The 27,177-nt window shown below is 47.9% G+C and overlaps 1 protein-coding gene across 2 annotated transcripts in view; it reads right to left on the minus strand.

Moving 5' to 3' along the window:
* TREH (trehalase) overlaps positions 1–27,177 on the minus strand; it is a 281,145-nt gene that overhangs the window by 48,448 nt on the left and 205,520 nt on the right. For both annotated transcript variants that reach the window (XM_085645871.1, XM_085645870.1), the window contains exon 11: positions 12,704–12,901. In XM_085645871.1, the coding sequence (XP_085501997.1) occupies positions 12,704–12,901 (198 nt within the window). The remainder of the gene's footprint in view (positions 1–12,703; positions 12,902–27,177) is intronic.

A 27,177-nucleotide genomic window follows, 5' to 3' on the forward strand; every position in this document is an offset into this window, starting at 1 on the left:
CTTTGGGGTTATTTGCAGCATGACGAGCAGTGTCGCGACCCATTTACGTAAATTACTAATAGCTCATTCGAGCGACTTTGGCTGACGAGCCCGGTGTCTGCACCTGCGCGCCTTGGAAGGTATTTTACCTATATATATGGCAGTCATCGGCACCCCGCATACCTACCTGCTCCCTGCTGACGAGAGGCAATTACCTCGAAACACGTGTCCAGGGATGGCATTATATTTCTATATACTCGTGGCGTAGGCGTACTCACCGTAGCCACTACACTATCCAGAATCCTTTGGGGTTATTTGCAGCATGACGAGCAGTGTCGCGACCCATTTACGTAAATTACTAATAGCTCATTCGAGCGACTTTGGCTGACGAGCCCGGTGTCTGCACCTGCGCGCCTTGGAAGGTATTTTACCTATATATATGGCAGTCATCGGCACCCCGCATACCTACCTGCTCCCTGCTGACGAGAGGCAATTACCTCGAAACACGTGTCCAGGGATGGCATTATATTTCTATATACTCGTGGCGTAGGCGTACTCACCGTAGCCACTACACTATCCAGAATCCTTTGGGGTTATTTGCAGCATGACGAGCAGTGTCGCGACCCATTTACGTAAATTACTAATAGCTCATTCGAGCGACTTTGGCTGACGAGCCCGGTGTCTGCACCTGCGCGCCTTGGAAGGTATTTTACCTATATATATGGCAGTCATCGGCACCCCGCATACCTACCTGCTCCCTGCTGACGAGAGGCAATTACCTCGAAACACGTGTCCAGGGATGGCATTATATTTCTATATACTCGTGGCGTAGGCGTACTCACCGTAGCCACTACACTATCCAGAATCCTTTGGGGTTATTTGCAGCATGACGAGCAGTGTCGCGACCCATTTACGTAAATTACTAATAGCTCATTCGAGCGACTTTGGCTGACGAGCCCGGTGTCTGCACCTGCGCGCCTTGGAAGGTATTTTACCTATATATATGGCAGTCATCGGCACCCCGCATACCTACCTGCTCCCTGCTGACGAGAGGCAATTACCTCGAAACACGTGCCCAGGGATGGCATTATATTTCTATATACTCGTGGCGTAGGCGTACTCACCGTAGCCACTACACTATCCAGAATCCTTTGGGGTTATTTGCAGCATGACGAGCAGTGTCGCGACCCATTTACGTAAATTACTAATAGCTCATTCGAGCGACTTTGGCTGACGAGCCCGGTGTCTGCACCTGCGCGCCTTGGAAGGTATTTTACCTATATATATGGCAGTCATCGGCACCCCGCATACCTACCTGCTCCCTGCTGACGAGAGGCAATTACCTCGAAACACGTGTCCAGGGATGGCATTATATTTCTATATACTCGTGGCGTAGGCGTACTCACCGTAGCCACTACACTATCCAGAATCCTTTGGGGTTATTTGCAGCATGACGAGCAGTGTCGCGACCCATTTACGTAAATTACTAATAGCTCATTCGAGCGACTTTGGCTGACGAGCCCGGTGTCTGCACCTGCGCGCCTTGGAAGGTATTTTACCTATATATATGGCAGTCATCGGCACCCCGCATACCTACCTGCTCCCTGCTGACGAGAGGCAATTACCTCGAAACACGTGTCCAGGGATGGCATTATATTTCTATATACTCGTGGCGTAGGCGTACTCACCGTAGCCACTACACTATCCAGAATCCTTTGGGGTTATTTGCAGCATGACGAGCAGTGTCGCGACCCATTTACGTAAATTACTAATAGCTCATTCGAGCGACTTTGGCTGACGAGCCCGGTGTCTGCACCTGCGCGCCTTGGAAGGTATTTTACCTATATATATGGCAGTCATCGGCACCCCGCATACCTACCTGCTCCCTGCTGACGAGAGGCAATTACCTCGAAACACGTGTCCAGGGATGGCATTATATTTCTATATACTCGTGGCGTAGGCGTACTCACCGTAGCCACTACACTATCCAGAATCCTTTGGGGTTATTTGCAGCATGACGAGCAGTGTCGCGACCCATTTACGTAAATTACTAATAGCTCATTCGAGCGACTTTGGCTGACGAGCCCGGTGTCTGCACCTGCGCGCCTTGGAAGGTATTTTACCTATATATATGGCAGTCATCGGCACCCCGCATACCTACCTGCTCCCTGCTGACGAGAGGCAATTACCTCGAAACACGTGTCCAGGGATGGCATTATATTTCTATATACTCGTGGCGTAGGCGTACTCACCGTAGCCACTACACTATCCAGAATCCTTTGGGGTTATTTGCAGCATGACGAGCAGTGTCGCGACCCATTTACGTAAATTACTAATAGCTCATTCGAGCGACTTTGGCTGACGAGCCCGGTGTCTGCACCTGCGCGCCTTGGAAGGTATTTTACCTATATATATGGCAGTCATCGGCACCCCGCATACCTACCTGCTCCCTGCTGACGAGAGGCAATTACCTCGAAACACGTGTCCAGGGATGGCATTATATTTCTATATACTCGTGGCGTAGGCGTACTCACCGTAGCCACTACACTATCCAGAATCCTTTGGGGTTATTTGCAGCATGACGAGCAGTGTCGCGACCCATTTACGTAAATCTGCTGCATCTAGGGCACAACGTATGGAGGTATTAGTAATGGTTTTGCCCTCCTGAATTAGCTCGTTAGCCCTAGGTTTGTATTTATCAGGGAGATGTTGCATTATGGCTTCTAATTCCTCATAATGGGCCCTGTCATACCTGGCTAGTAGCGCTTGTGTATTAGCGATACGCCATATGTTGGCAGCTTGGGATGCAGTACGCTTGCCTGATGCGTCCAAGAGACGTCAGGTGGTGGTGCTTCACCTGACGCTTGGGAGTTGGCCCTTTTACGTGCTGTGGACACTACCAGAGAATCTAGTGGTGCTGGCCCTCTGATGTAGGAGGGATCTGTAGGGGCGGATTTATATTTATTTTCAATGCGCGGGTTAATGACCCTGGCTCTGACTGAGTCTTTAAAGACCTCTGGCGCATGTTTTATAACTCCCTTGAGCATAGGAAATATGGAAGTAGTCCTATGTGTGGTGTCAAAGGTATCGAGGAGGAAATCCTCCTCCACGGGGTCGGTATGGAGATCTACCCCGTGATAGTGTGCCGCCCTTTGTAGTAGATGGTTGAACCTCAGTGAGTCTTCTGGTAGGGAAGGTCTGGAAGGGTAGAGATCATCCTGTGGGATGTTAGGGATGTCAGGGATATTGTAATCGTCCTATGGGTCTGGGGAGCCTGACGGAGTGGGGTCCCCTGTAGGTAAATCTTGTGGCACGTCTCCTATGTCATCATATGGGTCCCCCTAATCATCATCATCCGGAGAGGGTGTTGGGGAATGATGAGGTGGGGGTGGAGACTGTGGAGGAGGGGAAGGTGGAGGGGGTGGTGGAGGTGGGGAAGGTACCCTGAAGGGAGAGGTAGCAGAGTCCTTCCTCTTTGGAGGTGGAGGCGGAGCAGGTTTTTCCAACTGTCTCTTTTTGATGGAGAGCATCAAAAAGGATCCTTAGGTTTTAGGATCCTTGGTTAGTGTTTATTGTAATGGATCCGGTGTAAAGAGTTCTGGTGAGGTTGGTTGGTCCGTCGGCGCTGAAGGCGTCGGGCCGTTGGTTTTTTGGCTTTATCCGCACTGGTTCGTTGTTTGGAACTAGGCTTGGAAAATTCTGATTGTTTGGTCGGCGCCGAGATGGATTTCGGCTTCAAAGTGTCGGTGCCGGTGGCCTTGTGTGCTTTTGTCGGTGCCGAAGATGGTGTCGGCACCGAGGAGCTTGAGCTGTTTCTCGACACAGAGTGTTTCGGTGCGGGGCTCGGTGTCGAAGCGGAGGCCATTGTCTTTTTCGGTGTCGAAGAGTGTTTATCGGCACCGACAGTGGGCTGGCTCGAGCCAGAGCCACCGGAAGGCTTAATCGGCTTCTTTACGGGGCCCGAAGGTGCGGTGTTGGAAGCAGTGTCTTTGGTTTTGCTTAGGCCCGGAAGCGAAGGCGTGACCGAAGCCTTTTTCGGTGCCGGTGAGGGTGTGGGGGGGGGGGGTAGATTAGTACTCACGACCCTCTGTGCCGGAGTGATGTCCTCCACATCTGAATCGTAGGCTTCGGAGGCGCTGACGAGTCCCTCGTCGGTGTGGTGTTCTTCTGGAGCGTCGACGCCTTCCCCGAAGATGTCGTCCGGAATCGCCGTCAACGAGTGTGCCATGGTTCTTCTGGCCCTTCGGACTCGAATGGTTTTCTTGGACCGGAAGGACTTACTTACACGCCGGACAATATCGAGCCTCGTGATCAGGGGAGAGGCAGAGATTACATACTTCGTGGAGATCGGTGTGGGGTAATTTGGAACCACATCTAGGGCACTTCTTGAAGGGAGTCCTTTCCATTAGCCAGGACCGGAGCTTGGGTATGCCCGAAGGGTGTCGTCGACGACCGGAATCGAAGGTTCTTGCTGATGAGAGCCGCGTCGAGTGGGGAGATCGCGCACGAAAACAATACTGCGAGTTGGGGTGAGGATTGCGTGTCGATCGTCGAACTGGAAGCTGTTCGGAACCAGAGCGTGAAGATCACATCCGAGCCCGATGGCGGAAAAAAACAATCTGAGGATGGAGCCGAAGCCCATGCGCAATACGATCCAAAGGAGGAGTCACCGACCTCGTGACTTCCAAAGACTTTCCAAGAGGAAAAACAACTGCATACATCCGGGCCCAACACCAGATGGCGATCTATGCACAAGTGTGTAATCTGCAGCTCATATGCCTCGAACACATATGTATAGATACCAAAAATTCATAAAGGAGTGAGGCCGGTTCCAGGCAGACCCATTATTTCGGCCATTGACAGCATCAGTGAAAACACCAGTAGGTATGTGGATTATTTTTTACAGCCTCTAGTCCAGAATTTATCTACCTATATCAAAGACACAGGTGATTTCATTAGAAAATTAAACAATGTCAAATGGCAAGAGGGATTTCTGCTAGTGACTCTAGATATAGAGTCACTATACACAAGCATTGATCATGTTACCGGTATGGCTGCCACCAAACACTATCTGGAGCACAGGCCAATCAAATTTCACCATCACAACGCTATGCTTTTGGAATTAATTGACTGGGCCTTACACAATAACTATTTTATGTTTGGCAATGATCTATATTCCCAAAAGAGGGGAGTCGCCATGGGAGCTTGCTTCTCCCCCAGTTATGCCTGTCTCCATGTAGGCTGGTGGGAGGAGAAGGTTCTCATGGGCACATATGTGGATATCTTTGATTCTCAAATTGTTACTTGGTATAGATTTATCGATGATGTTTTTATGGTCTGGAACGGGGATTTTAACAGTGTGATGAATTTTATTGAGGTTTTAAATAACAACACTTTTAATCTCAAATTCACCTCGCACGTTGACACCAGCTCAGTTGAGTTCCTTGACACTAAGGTCATGATCATTGACAACAAAATTGAGACAACACTCTATAGAAAACCCACTGCTGGCAACTCCATGTTGCACGCCAGCAGTGCCCATCCCCAGCATCTCATAAAAAGTATCCCCTATGGGGAACTCCTCCGCATTAAGCGCATTTGCAGTTCACCTGAGGAGAGAATAAGATGCTCAGAAGAAGCTATAATGAGGATGAGGGAAAGAGGGTACACTGAGAGGATCTTGATGGATGCTTATAAAAAAGTGCAGAGTCTGCCTAGAGATGCATTATTAATTGACAAATCGAGCATCCCCATTTCGAATACACCAGATCCAGGGTCAGATGATCCATTTCCGGATGCCCCACGTCTGATCATGACTTACAACAAACAACACCACAGAATCAGGGCCATTATCAACAAAAACTGGCCCATTCTGCTCACTGACGGTGTTCTGGCCCCTATGCTACCCCCTAAATCTATAATCACATTCAGAAGGGCCAGGACCATGAAGGGAGATCTCATGAAATCAAACAAGGATAAACCCTCAAACAGTGCATGGCTCAAACCGAAAAATGGTTTTTTTAAGTGCACAAGTTGTAGGGCCTGCAAGTTTGGTCAAAACACCACTGAATATTTTGTTCCCTTCAGTCCCAGTGCAAGACAAATCAAGGGCCACTACACCTGTAGATCAGAATTCGTGGTGTATGTTCTCAACTGTACATGTGATTTAAATTACATCGGTAGTACGAAACTCCAAGCCCATGTCAGAATCCTCCAGCACTTGAGAGCCATCGTTAATAATGATTCCAGCTATCCCGTAGCGCGACATTTTAAAAGGTGCCACAACAATGACTTAGGTTGCCTTAAATACTTTGTGGTTGATAATGTCCCTGCATTACGCAGAGGGGGCAACAGAGAAAAAACCCTAAGACAACTCGAAACAAGGTATATCCTTGAGTTCGACAGTAAGGCACCTACGGGACTTAACAATACCGAAGATTTATATAACTGTATCTGAAAATAGCTATACTAGTATTCACCAGTTTTTCAATTTGACTCATGATGATGCCCATTGATATTCTATTTCTATTTATGTGATCAATTGTTCCCTGTCTTTAGTCCTTTTATCTCTTTTATCTTTCTATTTTTATCTCTCTGTCTTTGTTTGTTAGATACATCTTTCCTGAAACTGGTGTCTTCGGCATTTCCAATTGAACTCCCATACAATTTGGTTTTTGCAGTATCTACCGCAATGTATTTGGGACCATCGCTACCGAAGACACGTTAACACAATATCTGGTTGATTTCATTTGCTTATTGAATTAGTTTTTTGTAATTGAATTTACATATGATGTTCTTTGTAGTATATTTCAATATTCTGTTTATTTCACATTTATTAATACTTTCTTCTTTTTGCTTTTAGTCTTTTTCTCATCCTTTTATTATATCATTTTCACACATTTTTGCACTTTGTTCACTTTAAAAATGTATTTATATACTAAAAAAACAAATACAAATTCGACCGACATACTTGTTACCAGTATAGTAGTCTCTCTGGTTCATGAGCAGAAGGATGCTTTGTACTCTTATTTTATCAATAATCATGAATAGGGTTAAGATTTTCTTTGCAGACTAATGTAGACATCTCAATTGCATATTTGCTTTAATATATCGTGGTATTTTATATTGTCAATCGTGCCTCAACAACTAGGTCTGGGTTTTATTATATCATATTTATTTCTGTATTTTGATATGGTTATTTTATGAATATACCTTATGTGACTAGTTATATTGTGCACTTTATTGCGTATTTTGTACATAGAAATTCTTGCGATTTGCACTTTAATCTGCTAAATTTTGCACAACAAGCATCTGCACTTTATAAGAACGTATATTCATGTATTTGCACACGTGCGCAATAATTTATCATGACAAGTGATAACTTCTGTTTTTAATTGAATAAGATTAATCCAGATTTCTTTTATGTCGTTCCACACCACTCACCATGTGATCACTTAGTGTTGTGTATATAAGGATGTTCAGTATGGTTGTTATTCCATGTGATCAAGGCCACCTGCTGGCCGAAACGCGTAATGGCATGTCATGCCGATGCTGACTTTGAATAAATCTCCTTGAAGCACGACTAGGTGTCCGTGTGCTTTCTCCTCGCCTGCCTGGAAGTGGATGAATGCGCCTGGTACTCATATATATATATATATATATATATATATATTGGCGTTTAGGGTGGGAAAATGTTTTTGTGAATCAAGGGCATTTTTAGGGTAGGTATGGGTTTTTGGGTGGAAAGCGTATTGTTAGGGTTTAGGGTGGGTAGAAGTTTTTGGATGGCAAGGGTATTTTTAAGGTTTAGGGAGGGTATGGGTGTTTTGGTGGCAACGGTATTTTTAGGGTGGGTTTGTGTTTTTGGGTTGGAAGGGTATTTTTAGGGTTTAGGTTGGGTATGGGTATTTGGGTGGCAAGGGTATTTTTAGGGTTTAGGGTGAGGTAAGGGTTTTTGGGTGCCATGGGTATTTTTAGGGTTTTGGGTGGGTAAGGGTTTTTGGGTGGAAAGGGTATTTTTATGGTTTAGGGTGTGTATGGGTTTTGCGGTGGCAAGGGTATTTTTATGGTTTAGGATGGGTAGGGGTTTTTGGGGTGGCGTTTCCCCCCTCCCCATTTCATAAAAGACCGACTCCGGGGTATGGGGTCCCTGAGCCGAAATCAGTCCAAGAAAGAGGAGTTACGCAGCCCCCCTTCCCTAAAAAAAGAAAAAAGCCCAGCAACTCTCTGGAGGCCAGGCCACGCCCCTATCGCCACCACCCTGCAAACGTGCCTCCTGGGGTGCTGCTGGTTTGACGATGAAGTCCCCTTGGCTCTTGAGGGCCTTAGGACTAAAGTGAACTTCTCCCACCAGCCACTAGTGCGCCAGGAGGCGTGTTTGTAGAGTGGTGGAGAACGGGGGCATGGCCTCTGACGACATCTCAGCAGTCCAGCTGTGTGGGTCTTTCTGGACGTTACAGGAGGGGTAGTTCCCCCCCCATGACCTCTGCAGCCAAGGGAACTTCATCCCCCAACCATCAGTGTGCCAGGAGATGCGTTTGCAGAGTGGTGAAGAAAGGGGGCGTGGCCTCCAAAGACCTCTCAATAATCCAGCTGTGTGGGCCTTGCTAGAGGTTACAGGAGGGCAAGTTGGCCCCAAACAACCCTCTGGCACCAAGGTGACTTTATACTCCATAAACATCAAATATTGTGAGGAAGGAACACCACAAAAAAGTCCATGAACTCTAGTCTTCTGTCTTTTAAATTTCTTTATTTATCACAAACGTGGTTTCTTAAATTGATGATTCTTCAATAATTCACAAAATATTGGTCTTCCAAATACATTCGTCCTACCCTTAGGACTTCCTCAGGGCTGTAAAGAGTACAAAAGAAACAGAAAAACAAGTTTTTACAAAATAATATGAACAACACAAAAAACTAAAAAGATTTTTCTTTTTCAAATACATGAATTCACTCTATTCTCACTTGATTTTACTATATCACAACAACGTTTGTTGAACCCATAATTTATATTGCACTAGGCAACACCTATTGACTATACATCTTCTACTTCCTAATTCACTTGCAGCTTTTCAACCTCAAACAATTTTTAATATCAAACCTCAGATTTACTGATTCAGAGTTCAAGAGGACGCACATATGCCAATTTTACAGACAATTCTTAGTCCCTATGAGTCCAGAAATTATTACCCCCAGCTTTTTCTTGTTGCATCCACGTTTCTTCAACTATTGGATCCATCTTCCCACTAGTGTTATCTATATACAAGTTAGACAGCAACATTTGTATGTTGAACTTCTCTCTCTCCATGACTTCCCCATGCAACCATAGCCCTAGGTGATCTATACTCACCAAAAACTATCATGGATATCGATAAGATATGTGAAAAACAGTCCTTGTCTCAGAAATTATAACCAATCTATAGAAAACCAAAATACAAAATATCAACCATTCTCCACCTATTTTTAACTTTTTAATTTTTTTTTTTTTTTTTTTTTTAAAACACAAGACAGTCATCATGAATTAAGAACAACGTACCTTTCTCAACGCAAGTTAAATGCTTCTAATAAAAGGCAAAATTCATCCAAAATGCCAACAACTTCCGAATATAATCGTGGCTAAAATAATAAAAAAACGCCACATACTACGCTTTCATATAATGCCATATAATATCATCTAACGTCTGCCCAATATCTCGTATGACAACAATAACGTCCTTTCACGCAACTCACCAAGAGCGTTATATCTCAAAGACCTTCTCTTCTGCCCGGGGTCAATAAATCCCGTTGGTGCAGTTCATGCCCGAAGTACTGTCTTAAAAAGCCTCCATTAACCAATCAACGCTGGTGTTGGAAAACGATTTTTAACCAATGGAATTACTCCATTCTAAACCCTGGTTATCATAAATCAGTTCCCTCTCTGGTCCGTTCACCACCATTGACCAAACAACGCTAGTGTTGAAAAGCAATTTTTATCCAATGGAATCACTCCATTCTAAACCCTAATTAGCATAAATCAGTTCCCTCTCTGGTCCATCAACCGAATACTGCATAACATTGCATATCCCTGAATAAAAAGCTAATATGCTAGATCGCTCCAATCCAATTAGAAAAATTCTAACTCTGTTTATTCTTTGCTGATTGTTCTAATCAGAACGATCACCCTTTTTCCAATCCAGTTCGGTTGAGCCCTCCTCAAGGATCGAACTCACCACCCTGCCAATTCATTATGTCATCATCCTTTATATTACGCTATAAACGATCCTCTCTTAAAACCCAAGCAAACGTGTCAAAGAATCCTCAACCAAAATTTCTGAGACAAGGACTGTTTTTCACATATCGTATCGATATCCATGATAGTTTTTGGTGAGTATAGTTCACCTAGGGCTATGGTTGCATGGGGAAGTCATGGAGAGAGAGAGAAGTTCAACATACAAATTTTGCTGTCTAACTTGTATATAGATAACACTGGTGGGAAGATGGATCCAATAGTTGAAGAAACGTGGATGCAACAAAAAAAAGCTGGGGGAAATAATTTCTGGACTCATAGGGACTAAGAATTGTCTGTAAAATTGGCATATGTGCGTCCTTTTGAACTCTTAATCAGTAAATCTGAGGTTTGATATTAAAAATTGTTTGAGGTTGAAAAGCTGCAAGTGAATTAGGAAGTAGAAGATGTATAGTCAATAGGTGTTGCCTAGTGCAATATAAATTATGGGTTCAACAAACGTTGTTGTGATATAGTAAAATCAAGTGAGAATAGAGTGAATTTCATGTATTTGAAAAAGAAAAATCTTTTTTGGTTTTTGTATTGTTCATATTATTTTGTAAAAACTTGTTTTTCTGTTTCTTTTGTACTCTTTACAGCCCTGAGGAAGTCCTAAGGGTAGGACGAAACGCGTTTGCTGAACAAGGGCTAAGAGGTTGATAAAGCTTTGTGAAATGTATTTGGAAGACCAATATTTTGTGAATTATTGAATCATCATCAATTGAAGAAACCACGTTTGTGATAAATAAAGAAATTTAGAAGACAGAAGACAAGAGTTCATGGACTTTTTTGTGGTGTTCCTTCCTCACAATATTTGATGTTTATGGACTTCATTGTTGTATGACAGTGAACCATTGGAAGTCGAGCACCTAAGAAATTTTTGAAATTTTTGTTGGGGAAGTCACGACTCAGTGCGCACTGCAGAAACCCTTCAATGTCATTGGTTATAGATTGACTTTATACTCTACCCTTGTAAGGAAGGGGGGACTAATTCAGTTGAGGAACAAAAGGGGCTGGAATTAGGTAAACTAGAAGCAGAGACAAGGTTACCCCTAAGACCATAAATTAAATGTATTCTTTTAACACCTAGGCACATCTTGTTACCTAAGAATCCGTTCAACAAAAGAACAACATTGCTTCCAAAACAATTTTACAACTGTGAATCTGAGTAAAGAAGGTAATCACCAGCAAATTGATAATTTTATAGAAAAGGTGAATTTTTTAATTCCCATATTTATATCTATAACCTCTTTTTTTGTTTTTTTATGTTTTATCAATAACATTTCATCATCGCAAATCTTATTGCAGTCTATATACAATATTATAAACTCATAAGCAGTACACATACAAAGTGACTTCCGATCTATACTTTGAAGCAGCTATTTACATCTTCTTGGTCCTAAATACTAATTACACAATATAAATCGGGAAAGTCATACAGCGTTTTTCCTCGATCAGAAAAGAATACACGGTCCAAGAAAAGGGAGGTCAGAGATCACATTGATACATGTTGAACACCGATAAACCTCAATTAATAGGTTTACTTATACATTTCATGTAGTTTCCAATCAGTTGTGGCATGTTAAAACTCTTGACCTCGTGCAGGGAAAAGAAGCAAGTGAAAAAGGGGGGGTGTTTGCTGACGCGTTTTGACCTTCGTGAGTGGGGACCAGAAAAATTCAAAGAATGTCTTCCTCAGGGTTGTGGTGCTTTGTGTAGGACACTGTAAAATGAGGTAGATTATATCACTTTCGTGGGTAGCCAAATAGTTTCTTCGGGATTAGGCAGCATCCGCTACCTATATGGACTTACTCTCACTGTATTGTCTGCGTTTTTCTTACAAGAAGAGCTTGTTTGGGTTGTGAATCAAAAGGCTTGACCGTGAACCACAGCCTAGCATGCACGGCTCGTTGTTGATATTTTAACGGATGTCATCTGTTCAACACTTCCAACTTTATCCTCCAACCAGCAGTGCACCAGGAGACGTGTTTGCAGAGTGGTGGAGAAAGGGGGCATGGCCTCCAAAGACCTCTCAGCAATCCCGTTGTGTGGGCATTACTGTAGGTTAAAGGAGGGATAGTTGGCCCTCAAGGACCCTCTGGAGCCAAAGGGACTATATACAACTGTAAAATACTCACATCATTGTTCTAAAGGCATGCATGGTAAAGGCATATGCGTGGTAAAGCGTTTCCTGGTGAAGGCATATGCGCTGCAATAGACACGTTGTAAAGGCATGCATAGTAATGGCATGCATAGTCATTTCATCCACCAATGTTAACTGATGTTAACTAGCAAGGTTACGTTGGATGGGGATAATGCTCTGCTGTTATTTGAAGAACATAATGCCTAGGATTTCATGGTTTTAACAAAGGGGTAGTCAGAGTTGGGAACTGCTCACAGGCACAATATCTAAGTAACTTTGCAGGAAGTCTAGGAGAAGGTCAAAGGCCAGGGACTTACCCAGCATGCCATGGAAGTTAGCCAACAGCTGCTCAACCCGACACAGTATGGCATTGAGATCGACAGGTACTATGGTGCTGGTCCGCGTGTCAGTGAGGGTGGCTTGGCTTGCATTCGAACCTATGAACCAGCGGGAAGAAAAGTCCCAACCGGACTCTGCGGCTGCCTTGAGCTCTGCATAGAGGGTCTGTCTGGGACCTGTAAGGGAGATAGTGTGTTCAGACTTTCACTAAGATGGGTAGGCCAACCAAAACAGAGTAGTTGAAAAGATTACATAAGACGATGCTGAACAATAAGATAAGATTCATATATGTGAGTGACATAGTGTGCACAAACTGTTAATCAAACGTGACTATCAGGAGTAAGGCTGGCTTTAAAACTGCTCTGTACATGGCCAGAATAAAGGCCTACGGACTACCATAATACAGGTTGATAGATTACTTTAACATAAATCTTTAGGTTACTTTATACAGTCCTATAAATGGCTTAATACACACCTTATATTACTTTAAGATGACATTAATACAGACCTACAGATGACTTTAAATGGAGACTTGTAGAGGGCTTTAAGAAAGGACTAAAGAAGAATTAGTTAGACAGCAATAAGAGGCTTCACTACATGACTATAAATAACTTTAATACACCACGTATACTGCAATGTAATCCATGTTGAGACCTCATGGGTAGACTATGTGTAAATGTAGAATGTTATAATTTCTGTGTTTAACAATGCAGTAGTATAATAAAAATAAGTTTAAAAAAAAGTTCCCCCCCAAAAAAATCTTCAATACTTTCTTACTTTACATGACTTTATTAAAGACCTATAGTTAACTTTTATAAAAACCTAAGACCACTTTATTACAGACCAGTAGAGGGCTTGAAGTTTCTCTAGATGGCCTTAAACCATCGCATTTAGGCCTTCAATGTAGTCATCTTTGCGTGTATATTAAAGTTGAACATAGGAAAATAAGGAGCAATCTATAGATCTATATCAATAACACCTGAAAGTATTTATTAAAAAAAAAATGTGAGCCTGTAATAAAGTCATCTGTATATGCCTTTTCGATTGACCTATAGGTGGATTTAATGCAGGTCTGTAGTTTGGCTTTGCAACAGACATATAGATGCCCTTACTACAGCTGTTCAGATGTCTTTAATACAAGACTGAAGATTACATTTATACAGACGTATTGATGACTTTATTAAGGCCAAATATAGGCTTTTAAAGATCACAGATGGCTTTAATGCAAGTGTATAGATCGCTTAAATACTCGCATCTAAAAATGCCTATGGATTAATGTAATAAAAACATGTAAAGACTTTGATACACACCTATATATGGCTAAAATACACACTTTTAGATGGCATACATTCCTAAATATATCCTTTAACAAAGGTCCATAGATTACTTAAATACGTTTAGATGTAATTAATACGTACCTATAACGGTTTTACTACAGACTTTGGGATGACCAAATCAGGTATCTATTGGATGCTGTCATAGAAACCTGTAGATGCCTTTAAAGTACTTCAAACATGGGTGATTAAGAACTCCTGGCGCTCAATTATCATCTCACACAATATCTATGTTAGAGTGAATCTATAATGCGGTACTCACAGAGAAGACGTTCACCCCACACCCTCAATACACCCTACGGTTTTATGACCAGCAAAATTCCTTAAGCACACACAATTGCATGGAACTATATGAAAACTATTTCACAAATGTCAAAGTTTGTTGATGTCACGTGTCCAATCTTTATTGCTCCATTGCCCACTACCAACACATGCCTCTTCGTTGGGGCTTCTTGGCCCGTGACTTTTGATTGGTTGCATGTATGCCTTTTTTTTTTCTTTGGATGGTACAGGCATCTTTGTGGCCCCACCAGGCTTGATATGCTCTTGTGTATACGTTGTAGCGCAAACTGTACCTACAATGACAGAGGACCAGAAACTGTACACCGATTGTGACGCATAGGTTTCCACAAAATGTCACATCATGTCGCAGAATGATAGTATTCATAGTAAGGACATCTATCTGGCCTATGTAAAATTGAGGCTTTGTTTTGTTCTCGCTCTGATGAAGTTGTGGGGCAAGATGACCGATTGACAAAATATATGTGTTGGCCTTTTGCGATGCATCAAAGTGAAAGGCACTCGCAATTTAAGAAATCACAATTTATTGCGATTTCTTAAATTGTGATTGCATTTAAGGAATCGCAATTTGCGATTCCTTAAATGCAATCCATGTACCCCTTAGAAATAGCGAATTCGCTATTTGGGCCGCAAAATACAGAGAAATTACTCTGGTCTGTATTTTGCAAAAACGTTAAAAAATACACTAAAGTGCATTTTTCAAGGTTTCAGGTTACACACACACACGCCCTTGGGGCATGTGTGTGCGCAACATGGGTGCACATCACAATTTCAGGGGTGCAACAGGGTGTCATTTTTGACACCTTTGCACCCTTGCAATTGCATGCGCAATTTGCGAGTACCTATTGGTTCTCGCAAATTGCGCATGCAATTTCCCATTCATTCCTATGGGTCCATAGGCATGAATGGGAAGAAATTCCTTAATTTCGACTCGCAATTTAGGAATGTTTAGAAATCGCAATTTTTTTTTTTTTTTTTTTTTTTTTTTTTTAAACCGTTTATTGCAGTTTATAGAAGTTACAGGTATGGGCCTACAACCACACGGCCGGCCGCTAGAGCATCAAAAGCATATTACATACATACAGCAAAAAACTTTCTCAGCGGTGCACAGTAGGAAGACAGGAGTGATCAATGGTGCAGGCCTCACAGCTCCATGCCCACAGTACGGTTCCATTTTCTTAAAGCAAAACAACGTAAACAAACCACAACCGCAAGGCAACCCTCAATCCAAAGTGACAACACGTGCTCCATAAGTGGGGGATCCAAACCAGCAGCAAAATTCTGAAGAGGGGGACGGGAGTAGATCAGGGACTGGGGGACCGCGCGCCCGCGGCCAAGGGAGGGGCGCCATCTAGGGAGACGGAGCCGGCGAGGCCGCCGGTAGCAGCGGCGGCTCACAAATACCCCCGCGGTAGGCGTTCCAGGGGCCCCAGAGTTTCATCCACGCCCCAGGCTTACCCCTCGCCACATACACCACCTTTTCACGAAACATACACCAATCCATATGCTCTTTCCAGGCCGACACCGCAGGGGGCCTCTGGGATCCCCACAATTGGGCAATATCACGCTTGGCTATCATGTATCCCAGAGTCACCCACCGCGCCTGCGGGACCGAGTAGTCATTTGGTTCCCAGACATTCAGCAAGCATCTCCTCGCTTCAGGCAGCAGCGCGACACGCGTAACCATTCGTAGAACCTCATGCACACCACGCCAGAATCGCTCCACCTTCGGGCACTCCCACAGTATATGCATGAAAGTCGCCAACGCACCACAGCCACGCTTACACATTCCATCACCGGCAAAACCCATACGTAAAAGCCTTGGCCCCGTCACGTAGACCCGGTGAAGGATCTTGAGCTGGACGAAACGAAGGCGAGCCGGGATGGCCACCTCTTTCGGAGAGGCCACCGCGGAGATCCAATCCTCGTCGTCCAGCTCCAGCCCGTCGGCAACCCAAGCCTCGCGGAGACTAGTCAGCAGACACGATCTATCGTTAATCAATTTTTTGTATATGAGGGAGATCGTGCTGTCCGGGACATGGCCATCTAGCACTCTGTCCTCCAGGGGGGAAGACTCCGGAATGGATGCAACATCCGGGAAGACGGAGCCCAGCGCATGGCGGACCTGTAGGTACCGAAAGTACTCACTGCCCTGCAGCTGAAACTCCGCCTGCAGCGTCTCAAAAGTTTTGAATCCCCCCCTCGTCCAGAGATCTCCCACCGTGCTGATTCCGATCGTGTCCCACTTCTCGAAGCCCTTCGACGTCCACAGGGAGCCCAACCTCTCAGATGCATACAGCGGAGACGCTCGGGTCAAACGGTCCTTCCACCCCATAGCTGCATTAGCCGCGTGCCAGACACGCACCATGACACGCGTCGGTCCCGTCAAACGGGAGTCGGGCGCGCCAGAGTAGAGCGCTCGATTATAATCGGCACCGGGCAGAAGCGTCCTGTCCATCTCAAATGCCGGGTTCAAGGCGGGCCCGTAAAGGCCATGATTAATTGCAGCTAGTTGGGAGGCCCAGTAATACCGTTTGATGTCCGGGAGGGCGACCCCTCCATCGTACCACGGGAGCGTCAATTTAGCCAGAGCAATACGCGGCCTCCCGTCCCAGAACAGGCGCCGCTGGAGGCCCTCCACCTCGCGAAAGTAGCGTGCCGGGACCAGGTCCATGGTATTCTGGAGGGCGTAGAGGAAGCGCGGCAGGGACATCATTTTAAATAAGGCCGCTCGGCCGAGCGGCGAGAGCGGCAGACGCCGCCAGCGCACCACGTCCTCCCTCAGACGCTGGAGGGGGGGCAGCAAGTTCCGCTCATAGCGGGCCTCCGGGTCAAGAGTGATATATATACCCAGGTACCGGAAACCCTGGGAGGCAATCTGGATCGGACAGTCCCGTGGCAAGACCGGGGCCTCCCCGGAGAGCACATAGACACAGGATTTCGCCCAGTTGATGACCAGGCCTGAGTTGCGACCGAAGGAGCGCAAAACATCAACCAGGACGATCAGTGACTTGCGCGGGGAGGCGAGATACAAAAGGATATCGTCAGCATAGAGGGACACGCGGTCCTCATGCTCGGGGGTCCAGCGGAGACCACGGATAGAAGGGTGCCACCGCAACCACTCCGCCAGGGGCTCCATGGCCAGGGCGAACAGGAGAGGCGACAGGGGACAACCCTGTCGCGTGCCCCGCCCCAGCGCGAATGGGGCAGATACTCGCCCATTCACCACCACCTGCGCCAACGGGCCCGAGTATAGCAATTTGACCCAGCTGACGAAACCCGGGCCGAACCCAAACTTCGCCAGCATCGCCCAAATATATGGCCATTCGAGCGTATCAAACGCCATGGTGGCGTCCAAGGACGCCAAGATGGCCGGCTCCCGCACAAATGGGACACGCGCGAGCACCCCGTGTAAGCGCCGCAGATTAAGCGCCGTGTTGCGGTGTGGTATAAAGCCCGATTGGTCTTGGTGGACCAAATCGCCCACCACGCCAACCAACCGGTTGGCCAACACCTTGGCGAGGATTTTGGGCTCCGCGTTCAGAAGCGAAATCGGCCTATAGGATGTGACCCGCTCACGGGGCTTCCCCTCCTTATGGATCACCACAATTGTAGCCAGACGCTGGTCCGGCGGGAGGGAGCCCTGCGAGTGGGCCGCAAGGAACATCGCGCGCAGGTGGGGCGCCAACACATCCGGGCGTAGCTTGTATAGCTCAATGGGAATACCATTGGGGCCCATGGCCTTGCCGGATGCAACCGAGCGAATAGCCGAGGCAATTTCGTCCGAGGTGGGCGGGGCATCCAGCGAATCCCTGTCCTCCACCGTAAGGGAGGGCAGTGCGATGTCCCGAAGCAAGGCATGGGAATCTTCCTCCGAGCAGGGAGAAACCGGGGAGTAGACTTCGCGGAAATAATCCGCGAAGCAGGAGACAATGGCTTCCGGCTCAGTGACGCACACACCATCCACGCTCTCAATCAAAGGCACCACGCGGCTCGCTCTTTCCCTCTTGTCCAACCACGCAATCAATTTGCCAGCCTTGTCACCCACATCATACAATCGCCCCTGCTGCTCTCTACTGAGGCCCCTGGCCGCCTCCGCGACGAGGGCCCGATAGGCCGCCTGCTTTAAGTGCAAAACATGCAACTTGGCGTCTGTTACCCCGCTCCCCAGGTCACCCTCCAGTTCTGCAATCTCGGCCTCAACCCGGGTCACCTCCTCCCGCTCGCGCCGCCGGGCATTGGAAATAAAGGAGAGGGCCTCCCCTCTAAGAACCACCTTGAAAGCCTCCCACAGGGAGATGGCAGACGGGACCGACCCCACATTCTCATCGAAATAGCGCTGTAAGGATTTGATCAAGTCGGCACGAATGGTGGGGTCGCGCAAATACCATGCATTGATCGGGGCCACTCTGCCATCCCCCCTCGGGAAGACATCGAAATGCAACAACAATGGGGAGTGGTCTGAGATACCCCGTGCCAAATGGCGCACCTCCCCCACCCTCCCTGCCTGGGCCGCCGGGACAAGGATGTAATCAAGCCGCGAGAGGCTACCGTGGGCCCCCGAGTGGAAGGTGTACTGTTGCAATACGGGATGCTTTAAGCGCCAGCAATCCACCAGGCCCAGCGTGTCTAAAAGGCCGGGCAGCCACGCCTGTGCCCGGGGGAGGTCCCTAGGGGGATGGCGATCCATAGACCCAGAGGCAACCGCGTTAAAGTCCCCTCCAACCACCAACAGGCCACCCGGAAGGTCCAGAAGGAGGCGCCCCAGGTCCGCAAATGTAGTGGCTTGTAACCCAGGCGGGACGTACACTGATATAAAGATAAACACTCTACCCTCCATTCGTCCCACCAGAACAGTGTAACGTCCCCTCTCATCATGGCGCACCTCGTCAATCTCCAACGGGAGCGAGTTCTTGACCATAATACCCACGCCCCGCGAGCCCGAAGTGAAGCCGGAGTGGGCCGCCAAACGATATCCCCGCCGATTCATTGCATGAAAGGTGTTACCTATAAGGTGTGTCTCCTGCAGGAAGACAACATCTGGAGAAATACGTTTTAAATACTGCAGGACCACACCACGCTTAATCCTATCCCCCAGGCCGTTAACATTCCATGACAACACAATCAAATCCCTACCCCCCATCATACGTCAAAACAATCGGTCGCCCCCCACCGAGCATCTTAAAAACAACAAAACAGTTGCGGGTTTGCCTTGCGGTGCTAACAAACAACACACCCCCCCCACCCCCCGGTCCCAACAGAACTCCCCCCTCCCTGCACCCCTGCATGAGCCCAGACAGCCCCCCCAAAGTGCAGTGTGCCTGTCGCCCCATAGCTAAGTACTAACTAGTCCCCCCGAGGAGGAGGGAAGCCCCCAGCAGACCCCACCCGACCTCCATGGGAGGGGAACATACGAAAGCAATATATGGTAAAGGAACAATATCCAGAGCAAGGCCTATACAGTCACCCCTCAATTCTGATCCGGCGGGCCCTCCCCGCCAGCCGCGCCCCCCCCACCCCGATCTCCAGGCAAAGTATCTAACCAGTCCCCAGCCACCTCGGGCCGGTCGAAGAAGTGCGTACGGCCATCCACCTCCACCCTCAGCTTAGCCGGAAAGAGCATTGAGTACTTGAGGTTTAGGTCCCTTAGGCGACGTTTAATACCAAGAAAGCTCTGTCGCTGCTTCTGGACCGCCGGAGTAAAGTCTGGGTAGAAGTGTACATCCATGTTGTCCAGCCTGACCGGTCCCTGTTGCCTGGAGGTCTGGAGGATGGCGTCTCTGTCCCGGAAATTAAAAATCCGGGCAATAATAGGCCGCGGCGGGGCACCGGTCTTGGGGCGGCCCCCAGGGACCCGGTGGGCACGCTCCACCGCAAAAAGCTTACTCAGCCCCCGGGGCTGGAGATGGGTCAGGATCAGTTCTTCCACGAAGAGATCTGCCGCCTCCGCCTCTCGGCCCTCCGGCACACCAATAATGCGAACATTGTTCCTCCGGGCCCGACCCTCGGAATCCTCCAGTCGCCGGTCCATCAGGGCGCTCGCCTGGCCAAGCCGGCGCACCTCCTTCTGGAGGGCCACCACGTCCGTAGTGAGGCTCGTTGTGGTGTGGGCCAGGGAGTCAACTCGGTCGTTCGTTTTTGACAAGTCTGCCCTCACAAGGCCCACATCCACCAGGACCGAGTCAATTTTTTGCGCCAAGGTATCGAAACGCTGGTCCACTGAGGCCTTCATCTCTGCGATGGCGCCTGTGAGAAGTTGGCCTGGTATATGATGCTCACTAGTTAAAGTGATCACCTTGTACCATGCCAAGCAACCCTTATGGTGTGGTTGTAAGTCAACCTTTTTGGACTAGCTGCCCTAGTGGTAGCGTAGGCTAAGCAGTCTTTGAGGCTAAACTCGTGAAGCGTGTTAAGCCAGCTGTTTTACCAAATGCAACCCCCTTTTATACCAATGAAAGGACACCACACAGATATATATTCAAAATATATATGTATTTATTTATCAAAGTTACCCCTAGTCTCTTTATGAGCACAGGAGCACAAATCGTCAAACAAGATTATCACAGAATACACAGAAGTTGCACTTTATATGGATAGGCCCTGGTGGCCACTCGAACCATATACTAAAATAGTGGTATAAGTACCACGAACAGAAAAGGGAAAAGGCCTAGGGCCTCTAGAATCGCTGGGCCTACAAGGAGCTAACGTCAGTTAGTGACCAGGAGGTCCACGGGTGGCGTGTGCAGAGCAAATAGTCACACGCGTGCTCCCATAGGTTTCAATGGGTGCGTAAAAAGTACAAAGTTACTGCAAAAGGAATCTTCCGGATGACCTAGGAACTTAAGATTTGGAACACAGGCACTAGAGATGTATTACTACACATGGGCACCGGAGTACCAGCTTTACCTCACCCACAGGAAGCGGGTGCATAGGCCTCAAAGTGCGTCGGGTTTCTTCTATCTGTTCCGTTGAGCCTGGGACAAAGATGCTGCAGGCGGTCGGTCGGGAAGAGATGCGGTGGATCCAAGAGTGGATCGGAGATGTTGAAGACCTGTAAGCAGAGGGGACAGTGTTCACAGTCACTAGCCAGTGACCAGCGTGGCACCAGGTGGGTACCAGGCGATGTCGGGTGCAAACAGGTGATGAGGGGTAGCTTGTCTCCGCAGCCACGTGGTCCCTGAAGGTCGACGACGTCCAGGAGTCGGCTCACGAGCTGTCCCACGCAGGCTCTCGCTGTCGGCGGTGTCGGCGACTTGATCGAAGCAAACAAGCCTTGGCAAAAGCAATTGCAGGAGGATTCGGAAATCAGCTGTTGGTTCTGACCAGCAAGGTCAGAGGGATTGCTCCTTTGGAGGGGAGCAAGGGCCAGTCTGGAGCAACCAGACCAGCGGTGTTTGTCGTAGATTTCGTCGCCAAGATGGCCACTAGCCAGCGGGCCAGCAACCGGTTAGGCGCGTCGAGTGGCAAAATGCAGAAGGGCCCCACGCAGATCGTGGAGATGCTGGAGGGCTCACCTTTGGTGCAGATGCTGCTCGAGGGTTGGGCTTCTCAGGACCCAAAGCACAACTTGGAGGGAGCCTCGGTTGTTGCACTGGTCAGCTTGTCGTAGTCGTTCCAAGATGGCTGGCTCCACGTGTCTCGGTGCCTCCACGGGTCTCCTCTTTTCAGGGACTGTGGATCGGGCGGTGAGAGGTCTGGAGGTCCAGGTCTTGTCAGTCTCTGGGCTCGGGCTCCGGCGGGAGGCGGCGGCAAAGCAGACGGTGATTCGCTGGATGGTGCTTGCGTTAGCAAGGTGGTCACTCCCTGACCACAGGGGAGATTTTCTTCAGTCTTCTGTGCAGCAGAATGTCGAAGTTCCCGTCTTCTTCTTAGTTTCAAGTTGATTCCAGGATGTCTGAAGTCTTAGGACACAGCTCCTACCTTTATTCGGATTCTAGGGGCCGGACTACCTGCTAGGTCCCTCCCTATGGGTGGGACCAGGAAGGGGGGTGGTTACACCCCCAATCCTTTGTCCAGCTCGCCCCAGGCCCGGGACTGGTGTGCCCCAGGACCGGTTTGAACTGGCATATGCACCGAGGCTCCTTGTGAGCCACAGGCATGTCTGGTTTCTTTCAAGCCCTACCTGACCAATACACAAAATCCTGTCTGGGGTGGTGCACGCACCTCCCCTGGCAGGAAACCCTTTGTCCACACCTCCCAAGCTGGAAGGACTCCCAGCAGCAGGAGGGCAGACTTGTGTCTGTGGTGGCAGCATCCATTTTGTGGAGCTGAGGCTATGTCTGATTTTACCCGGGTTTCAGGCACTGTACATGTCGTGTCCCTCTAGAAGGGTGGAATGCTAACCCCGTCGCCAGAATTGGCGAGGGGTTAGTATTCCAATTCGTATGACACCTTACTCGACATGTTTTGATAAAGCCAAACCAAAGATAGCATTTAACCGCGAGGTTCATAATGCACTTAAGAGTATATGGTATGACGATATCTGGAAACAGTAGAAGGAAGTTGTTCCGACCACTGCAGACAGGCTCAGCTCATGCCAGAGCACCATCTCACATGGAACCAAGCACTCTGCCTTCAGGATTGTTAAGGCCTGCCATAGGAGTGACTTATAGGTTACCAGGTGTCCCATTTAAGTTTAGGTATAGGTATACTACACCTAAGTAAGAGGTGATTACACCAACTTACCCCAGCTGAGTGATCAGCCAGTTGTGTCAGATTGTTAGGCCAAGCCTGGGGTGGCATAATACATGCTTCAGCCCCTGGCAGGCCTTGGATATACCAATGCCCTGGGTACCTAGTGTACACTGGTACAGGGGCTGACAGGGTGATCCAACCAATTGGGTATGTACCTAGGGTACATGGAGTCCATTTTACAGAGAGAGCAGATAGCCTGAGAGCCTGAATGGCAGGATCTCAGGCCAACTAAGTCGAAAAACCAGCTAGACACTAGGCAAAAATTTGGGGGTAACCATAGTCAGATATCCACCTTCCTACACAACCCCCCCCCAAACGAAGGGAGATAAGGCTGACCTTGACCAGGTAAGCCTATATTGCCCAAGTGGCCATATAAGGAGGAACCAGCACTGGCATGGTTACCCCCTGTCTCATGGTCCACTAAGCAATCCCTCACACTAAGGGTATCAGAGGGTCTCCACCATAGGGAATCTCTACCTGTGGTGTGTCTTGGCAAAGTAAAAGGCTGGTGTTGAGATGGAGTACTGAAGTGAGTGTCCTCAAAGTGAGGCCTCAGCCTCCTCCAATCATCCTCCACCATGGATGCCTTTCTTTCTTTAACTGAGTTGCACTGTGCTCTCAGGGTCAGCCTCTGGTTACCTAAAGCTGGAGGCTGGGTCCCTTTTGTGGGCTTACTGGAGGGACAGGTCAGGTTTGGGGCCCTAAGGTCCCATGTTTGCCTGTGCCCAACAGAATCCCCCTGGGGGAGGTCCCTAACTACCTGTAAAGGAGATCCCTCAGGAATGTTTTTACCCATCACCTGACTAGGGCTACTAGCCAGGCAATCCTCATTCTTTTGATGGGGGGGTTCTTGTGGACAGGGGCCCTCTGGGGGTCCACTGGCCTCCCTGACCTCTGCAGCCCTGGGCTGACTGAGGCAGGGTAGAGAGAGGCAGGCTACCTGCACCAGACTGGATCCCACCTTGGAAGGGGCCACTGACATCAGAGGCTCTGCCAGGCCAGGCCTGGCTACCTCTGGGGCAGTTCCTTCACAAGGGGTGAGGTCAGATCCCTGAGGAGGCTGACCTTTTCCTAATGTCTGGGGAGAGGGAGACTTTTCTTCCTCCCCACTACTCTCAGTTTGTGTGGAGTGATCCATTGTTTCAGGCTTCACTACACCTATGTCAGTCTGAGTATAGGCTGAGACCATTACAGCCTTGCCAACCTTTTCAGGGGGGCACTCAGTTTGTGTTTGAGCTGTGACTGTCACAGCTCTGCCAGTCCCTACAGGGAAGTCTGTCTGTGCCTGGGCTGTGGCTACCACTGCCCTTCCAACCTTTTCAGGGAGGAAATCTATTTGGACAGGGGTTGTGAATGGCACAACCCCCCTACCCTTTTGTGAAAGGCCTACCATTTTAGAATGGGTGTCTTGTTCAACTCCAGCCCAAGCTGAGAGTTCTAAGTCATTCCCCAGTAAGCAGTCTACAGGCAAGGTTGGGGACACTGCTACCCTTTTAGGGCCAGTGACCCCTCCCCAGCTGAGACATACCTCTGCCATGGGATGACTGTTCTGTTTGCCATCAATGTTAGTCACCTGGTAGGAGAAACCGGGCAAAAGCTGCTCAGAGGGAACTAGCCAATGGGCCACCATTGTGATGCTAGCCCCAGTGTCTCTGTAGGCCTCAGCTTTTGTACCATTGATGTAGGGCTCCTGTCTGTACCTACCCAAAGTGTTGGGACAGGCAGTGAAGTTGGCAAACCCCATGCCACCATCACAGACAAGAGTGGTTGCTGTAGGGGAATTGGCTAAGCCAGGGTCCCCCTGTGTTCCCCAAGTAAACCCACCCAGATTTCTGGGGGCACTCCCACCACCTGGGGGATTACTGCTGACAGTAATAGGTGGTGTGACAGGAGTAATTGGAGGAACAGTTTTGTTTTTAGCCCTTGGGCAACCGCTGTCAGTTTTCCAATGCCCAGGAGTTTTACACTCATGGCAGTAGGGCTTTTTAGCTGTGGTAGAGGAGGGAGCTTGGGACCCACCACCCTGTGTGGAGTTTTGGGGCCCTGAGGAAGGTTTCTCTTTTTCTTTATCCCCACCCTTCTCTTGAGGCTTGGTGGTATCTTTCTTTTGGTCACCACCCTGGTTTTTAGGCCTGATCCTGGTCCTGACCCATTTATCTGCCCTCTTTCCCAATTCTTGGGGAGAGGTCAAATCTGAGTCTACCAGGTGTTGATGGAGAAGCTGGTTTTGACAATTACTTAAAATCTGCTCTCTCATCATCAAATTGTACAATCCTGTATAATCCGACACCTTACTTCCCAGCAACCAACCCTCCAAAGCCTTAGTGGCACATTCCACATATTCAGACCAGTCCTGAGTCTGTGTCTTCTGGGTGTCTCTGAACATTAACCTGTACTGTTCAGTGGTTAAGCCTAACCCATCAACTAGGACACTCTTCAGGACTCTGTAATTTCTGACATCCTCTTCTCTAACAGTGAGGAGTCTATCTCTGCCTCTCCCCTCAAAGGAGAGCCATAAGATTGCTGCCCACTGGTCTTCAGGAACCTGCTGCACTTTGCAGGCTCTCTCAAGAGCAGTCATCCATTTGTGGATGTCATCCCCACTTTTGTAGGGGGGCACAATCTTGGACAGGTTCCTATTGTCAAAGACCCTATCTTTGTCCCTAGGGACATTGCTGCCACCAGTGGGTATAGACCCACTCTCTCTATGCTGCCTAGCCTTGCTCAGTTTTTCTTCCATCAGGGCTACTTCTAGCTCCTGCTTCCTGATCCTCAGCTGGGCTTCCTGCATTCTGGCCTCATGTTCCCTCCTCTGAGGGGTGGTCAGTCTCCTTCTGGAGTGACCTTGAGAGCCTCTAGAGCCATGGGAAGCATTGGAGTCACCTGAGCGATTCCTTTGCCTTCCAAGCCCTGTGTTAAGTCCACTGGGGAGATCCAATGGGGTGAACCCACTGTCAGTCCCCAATAGCCTTAGTTTAGCTGGGCCAAGTATAACACTTGGCACTGGGCTAGTTCTCCCTTCATCCCCACTCACATCTGTATCCCCATCACTTTCTTCCTCTGTGGTAGGCATCCCATCTAAGGGGTGACTATTGAAAGGGGGTACCTCTGTGGCATCTTCAGAAGGGGGGCCTCCTGTTCCTGACCCTAAGGGGGCTAACTGGGAAGCTTTCCTGAGTTCTCTCTGATTCTCATCATTTTGTAAGAGTTCTCTGAGCTCAGCAGAGGTAGGGTTCTTGGGCTGTTTAAGGCCTCTAAGAGTTGCCAAATGCCTGAGCTCATTCTGATTAAGGGTAGCAAAGCTGGATGTTGCCCTCTGGGGGTCACTCTCAACAGAGATGGGTACAGTGGACCCCTCTGCCCCGGCCATTGCTCTTAAGTGTGGGTGGATGTGTTGCAATCTACCTACACTTGTGTTTACCTACTAAACCTATCTAGTAGTTGTAGTCAGGGTGTGCTACTCCCTTTGCTCTACAACAACTAAGTTCAGTAGAACTTATGTATATCTAATCTTGTTTTATATGTACCTACAGGTACCTATGTGATCTTTCAATTGGTAACCAAGAGAATACAATGGTAAAACACAGCAAGCTCAAATCCAACCGCTGCTCACCAATGTGAGAAGTTGGCCTGGTATATGATGCTCACTAGTTAAAGTGATCACCTTGTACCATGCCAAGCAACCCTTATGGTGTGGTTGTAAGTCAACCTTTTTGGACTAGCTGCCCTAGTGGTAGCGTAGGCTAAGCAGTCTTTGAGGCTAAACTCGTGAAGCGTGTTAAGCCAGCTGTTTTACCAAATGCAACCCCCTTTTATACCAATGAAAGGACACCACACAGATATATATTCAAAATATATATGTATTTATTTATCAAAGTTACCCCTAGTCTCTTTATGAGCACAGGAGCACAAATCGTCAAACAAGATTATCACAGAATACACAGAAGTTGCACTTTATATGGATAGGCCCTGGTGGCCACTCGAACCATATACTAAAATAGTGGTATAAGTACCACGAACAGAAAAGGGAAAAGGCCTAGGGCCTCTAGAATCGCTGGGCCTACAAGGAGCTAACGTCAGTTAGTGACCAGGAGGTCCACGGGTGGCGTGTGCAGAGCAAATAG

Source organism: Triturus cristatus, chromosome 3_1 (genome assembly GCF_964204655.1).
Source record: "Triturus cristatus chromosome 3_1, aTriCri1.1, whole genome shotgun sequence".
NCBI lineage: Eukaryota > Metazoa > Chordata > Amphibia > Caudata > Salamandridae > Triturus > Triturus cristatus.